At 41.8% G+C, this 6,007-nt stretch overlaps 1 protein-coding gene across 1 annotated transcript in view; it reads right to left on the bottom strand.

The window, feature by feature from the left end:
• Cenpf (centromere protein F) overlaps positions 1 to 4,315 on the bottom strand; it is a 57,611-nt gene extending 53,296 nt beyond the window's left edge. Inside the window, exons 1-3 of the mRNA XM_042681962.1 lie at positions 4,239 to 4,315; positions 1,776 to 1,974; positions 68 to 264 (exon numbers count right to left, since the gene is read on the bottom strand). Coding sequence (XP_042537896.1) covers positions 68 to 264; positions 1,776 to 1,937 — 359 coding nt within the window. The 5' untranslated portion in view covers positions 1,938 to 1,974; positions 4,239 to 4,315. The remainder of the gene's footprint in view (positions 1 to 67; positions 265 to 1,775; positions 1,975 to 4,238) is intronic.
• Positions 4,316 to 6,007: the final 1,692 nt, after the last annotated feature.

Raw genomic sequence — 6,007 nt, forward strand, 5'->3', positions numbered from 1 at the left:
AAGGAAAACAGTAAATGCATCTCATGAATATATACCAACAGTATTCACTCCAATGTCAAATAGTTACCTTTTAAGCTCCTGTTCCAGTTTTTCTATTTGTTTTTTGCCTGAGTTCAGTTGTCCTTCCTGGAAATTCAATTGTGATTCCTTAACTTGAAGTTCATGAGAAATTTTCTGTTTCGTTTTCTCCAGATTTTCACATATTTCCATTAATCTTTGATTTTCCCTTTTCAGATTTGTGCCCTCATTTTTTTCATTTTCAACCTAATAGGAATAGTTGAAAAGAAAATAGATTCCTCATTTTGTGACTTTTTACCAATTACCAGATCTGAGTCTCACATCAACTATTAATTTTCTGATATATAACTGGAATAGGCCTGGTATCACTGATCAGACATCTGAGATGACCAAAATCCGAATCCAACAGAGAGAAAAGTTCTACAAAGTTATGTGTAATATTGTCTTTGATCAAGACTACACTTACACATCCCAGAGAGGAGCATTTTAACATTTATTAAAAATAAAAAATAAACCTTACAACCTTACAACTCTCTAAGCAACTCATTTTCATGTTTCCCTGGAGAAGTTATAAGAAATCATAAATTTTTGTCAAGTACAAACACCTATTAGAAGCAACTGTACCACTACTTTGTTAGTTTTTATAAAAGTATAAAGAAGTTTTACATGTTATTTACTAGATCTGAAGAGATGTGGTTAGGAAATACTAAGGTAAAAATGCCAGCCCAGGTAGAAAAATCCCTGAAACCCTTATTATCTCCAATTAGTCAGCAAGAAATCAGAAGTGAAGATGTGACTCAAGTAAGAGAACACCAGCATTGAGCAAAAAAAGATAAGAAATAGTGTCCAGGGCCTGAGTTCAAGCCCCAGTACCGGCCTGTGTATGTGTGCGTGCGTGCGTGTGCGTGCGTGCGTGCGTGCGCGCGCACGCATACACACACGCATACACACACAACCACAACCACAATCATTCTTAGTAAACTACCTCTGTAGGGGAGAAGGATTGGGACGGGGTAAACAAAGGAGGAGGCTACAATGCTTGGTAAGAAATGTACGCATTATCCTGCCCATGTAATTGTAACCCCTCTGTATGTTCACAAATGTATGTTCACAAATAAAATAAAATAAAATAAAATAAAATAAAACTACCTCTGTAAAGCATTTGCCACTGTCTCCAGACTTAGACAGGTTGCTGCATAATGTCTGTAATCCTAGCTATCAGGAGGCTGAAATCTGAGGACCACAGTTCTAAGCCAGCCTGGCCAGGTTAAGTCCCTGAGAGTCATCTGCAATTTCACCAGCAAAACCCATAAGTGAATCTGTGGCTCAGGTAGAGTGCCAGCCTTCAGCAAAAAAGCTAAGGGACAGTGCTCAGGCCCTGACTCCAAGCCCTAGTATCAGAACAAGGAGGAAAACTCAGCAGCCACAAATATCAAGAGATATGATAATGAGCCAGAGATCAGAGATGGAGAAAGTTACAAAGTTAAAGGCAATTAAAAAGAGGGGGGGGGAGGCTGGGAAGAGATGTGAAGGGTAAACAAAGGAAGAGGCTGCAATGCTTGATAAGAAATGTACTCATTATCTTGCCCATGTAATTGTAACCCCTCTGTACAGTATGTTCACAAAAAATAAAAATTAAAATTAAAAAAAAAGAGGGAGGAGGGATGGTCATCTGAAGATAGCAAGATCACTTTATTCTAATAAGTAAATAACCCCAAAATAAGTGACCAGTTCACAATCCCAGAATACAGAGATACCTTCTGTTTCTGCTTCTGCAATGCCGCCTCTAGAGTGTCAAGCTGAAACTGCCTTTGCTGCTTCTCTTTCTTCAGTTTGTCCAGCTGTCCTTCAAGCTCTTGAACTTTCTGCAAGGCTCTGGTAGGAAGGCCTTCCTTCCATTCTTCCAGTGCCCAGCTCATTTTATTCTCCTTTATTTTTCAAGCATACATACGTAACCTGAAAAGTAAAACCAAACTGTTGGTCTTATAGCAAAAGGAAACTTAGAAACTAATGAATGGGTCCACCTAACTGTAAAAAAAAAAAAAAAATCAACTTGTAAAATACCCCATTTCAAAAGACAATACAGTATATAAATTTATCTTCTCCATCCTCTGAAATGTGAGTACCAATAACTAAGAAAGTACAGAATACACTTGCTTCTCTTTGCTTTTTGTTTTGACTTCTTACATCCTTACTTGCTTCTTTTGGCTCACTTTGTTTACATTATACATAACAGGAATATCACAGGGTCCTAGCTACCCAGGAGGCTAAAATCTGAAGATCACAGTTCAAAACTAGGCTGGGTGAGAAAATCCCTGAAACTCTTATTTCCACCAAAAAGCCAGAAGTGGAGCTATGAAAAGTGGCACAGTACTAGCCTTGAGCAAAAATGCTCAGGGACAGTGCCCAGGACCTCAGAGTGAATAATTCCTTTTTTAGTAAGAATGATGATAAAGATTTTCAAAACTTAAGGAAAATAAGGGATTTGGACAATATATGTTAGATGTCAAGCTATGGGAAGCTTTGTTTTCACTTCCAGTTTATTCTTTTCCCCCAGATCTCAGTTCTGAGTAGCCATCTTAAACTCCACTCTCACCTGCCCAAAAACTAGTAAAAGAAATTTCATTCAGACTGTCCCAAGAAACCACACCAACTTAGGAATGCAACTGCTGTATACCAGAAGTATGCAGAAGTGACTAAAAAAATCAAAGCCATTAAAAATAAACAATAAAGAAAGCACTGACTAGCAAACAAAAGGACCTGAGTTCAAGCTTCAGTACCAACACCCCACAAAAGGAGCATCAACCTAGAAAGATAACTAACATGAAGGGAATAAACAAGGAAAACAGGCAAGCTGAATATTTTTCCATTTCAAAATTAAAGACTATAATACTATATGTAAATACATGTCTATAAAATATATACTATATAATATATAACAAGTATATAAATAAATGTAAGATATAAATATAATGGCATGTATTATATGATATATAATATAAATATATATTAAAGCTTAGGAGGTACAGTGATCCATTTGTTTATATTTAAATATATATTGCCATATAAATAGGTGTAACTATAAAAATATCCTTAAGTATAGTCATACACTTGTTCTTTATATACTTGCAGTGATTAACATATAAATACAAAAGACCCAAGCTAATTACGACTACAAATGTTGACACGTGAGGGCATCAAGCTCTAAATTAAGCCACTAAGGCAAAAGAAAGAACAGAAACCTATAAAGTAAGTTTTCAGGGGCAGGGACTGGGTAAAAGAAAAGGAATGAAAAGCTTTGGATGTGAAGGCCCTAGAAAAGAGGATTTATTTGCAAGGCTAGCATCTTTTCCAGTATAATAAGGACCGAATTCTTCACGCAGAAATCACCAACTCCAGTGGAGCCGAAAGGGAAGTCGGTAAGTTCTCCTGTAAGCAGCCGCATTTTCTTCGTTCATACGTTGCCCTTTATTAGAATCCCCACCCCCATCTACACACACACACACACATCCACGTGCCCCACCACACCAACCCCCCCCACCCCCAGGTCCACTGCTGAAGAAGCCAGGCTCCTCATGGGCCTGACTTGGGTCCTCTCATTAAGGGTCCCCAGCATATCACACCTGCCAGGCACATCCAGAGAAGGGAGGGAGGGAGAAGGGAAGGGAGGAAAGAAGGAAGGAGGGAGGAAAGAAAGGAGGAGGGAGGAGGGAAGGGAGGAGGGAAAGGAGGAAGGGAAGGAGGAGGGAAGGAGGAGGGAAGGGAGCAGGGAAGGGAGCAGGGAAGGAAGGAGGGGAAGGAAGGAGGGGAAGGAGGAGGGAAGGGAGGAGGGGAAGAAGGAGGGGGGAGAAAAGAAAGAGCAATAAGCCCCTAACCGCTGACGGGCCATGGTTAGCCTCGTCCAAATCCAAGCAGCCCGGGACGGGGCCCTCGACTTCCCAAGCGGAGCCCCGGTTCCCCAACTCTGCAACGCTGCCTGGAACCCCCTGGTCGCCTCCAGTGTTGGGCGAGCAGGAGTGGCCGCTCCGCCCCGCGCAGGTCGGCTCGCACCACCGCACGCTCGCCCCGGGCCGTGCTCCGCGCCACTCGCCCACCCGGGGCGCCCCACAGCACCCACCGGCCCGGGAGCGCGACCCCGGGCGTCCCGCCCCGCTGTCCCGGGCAGAACCCGGAGGTGCCGAGGCCCGGCCTCCACGGTGAGACCCCGGCAGGACGCTCACCTCGCCACCTGCTAAACCGGACAAAGGAAACGGAGTCCTCCGGGGCCGTGCGAGCCGGTGCCGAAACCAACTCAAACTGCCCGCGGCGCCACTCGGCTTGCACCCGCTCGCTTCCGGTCCCGGGCCAATCCTAACCCCACGCCCATTGGTCACTAACGGTAGCGATGGACCAATCATCTCCCGAGTCCTCTGTTGGCCGCTTCTGATTGGCTGTTTTGGATGGATTTTAAAAACAAGCCTTCGCAGCTGCGGGTGATTGACCCAGCCTGCGGCTTTCATCTGGTTGCTTGGAGACGCGGACCACGTGATCGGGCTGAAGCGGGCCAGCTTTTGGAGGGTTTTGAATCGCGATTTCTGCAAACGGGAAGGCGTGAGCTGGCTCATTAAGAAGGTGCGGCTTGTAGGCTACTGCCGGGGACTGTGCTGTTTGGTGACAACGTGGAGATTCCTCATATCTACTTCTATAAGTGGATAGTGCTGTATATTCTTTGTGCAGCACTTGGAGGGAAACATTGACCTGGTTTTATTGATAAGTTAGGAGCTGCAACGTCACTCCTTGGGAGGCTGAGAGCTGAAGGAGCAGGGTTCAAAGACAGCCTAAACAGAAAAGTTCAGCCCTGCTCTCAAAAATAACCAGCAAAAGCTGGCCACCAGGGGCTTACACCTGTAATTTCCATGGATGAAAGCTGTCTTCAGCTCTGAGTCATGAAGGCAACATAATCTTACACTCTTTGGGGCCTGATTCTTTCACAGTTCCTGAAACAATATATTTTCAAAACATGTGAAACTGAGGGTTTTGTTTGTAATATTTCTTCTCATGCATGTACAACTGAACCACCTATTGACCTGTTGACCTGTTGATAGGTGTTTGTGTGATTGATGACTTGGAACCTTTATGAATGCAGTTTCTGTAGGCTTTTGTTGTTGTTGTTGTTGTCAGTCATGGGTCTTGAACTCTGGACCTTGGCACTGTCCCTCAGCTCTTCAGCTCCAGGCAAGTACTCTTCCACTTGAGCCACAGCACCACTTGCAGTTTTCTGGTGGTTAATTGGAGATAAAATGTCAGGGACTTTCCTGCTTTGGCTGGCTTTGAACCATGTCAGATCTCAGCCTCCTGAGTAGCTAGGATTACAGATGTGAGCCACTAGCACCCAGTTATAGGTTTTTATAAATGGGTTATAAATAGGTTTTTATAAATTATAGGTTTTTATAAATGGGTTATAGATTTTTATAAATGGGTTATAAATATAACCCAGATAGTTTTCTTCTCATGCATTTCTTTTCTGGAAGAGTTTGTGTAGAATTAATACCATTTATTTTTTAATGCTATGGCCTAGAGTTGAAGGATTTTGAAATGAGAAATTAATAATAAGAATAAAAATAATTTTAAAACTTAATAATAAAAGATAATTTTGATCATTTTTAGCTTTAAAGGAATTTTATCTTTTTTTCTTTTTACATAGGTCATCAAAATTATTGGTACAGAGTTTCAAAAGTCTACATTATTATCCTTTTAATGGCCTATATTATGGGATTGTGCACTCTCTTTCATACCTATTGTGGGTAATTTCTAAATTTTGTTTTTCCTTGTAATTTTTTTATTTAACCTGTGGATTATTTAGGAGTATATTGATTAATGGCCAAATATGTGTAGCCTTTCTATATATTTTTCTGTCAAAGTTTTTAATTTAATTCTGTTGTAATTGGGGAACATATTTTGTATGACTCCAATCATTGCAAATTTAGTGAGACTTAAATAAGTTTAAGTA

This window comes from Dipodomys spectabilis, unplaced genomic scaffold, assembly GCF_019054845.1.
Source record: "Dipodomys spectabilis isolate Male_0828 unplaced genomic scaffold, ASM1905484v1 ptg000069l, whole genome shotgun sequence".
Lineage (NCBI taxonomy): Eukaryota > Metazoa > Chordata > Mammalia > Rodentia > Heteromyidae > Dipodomys > Dipodomys spectabilis.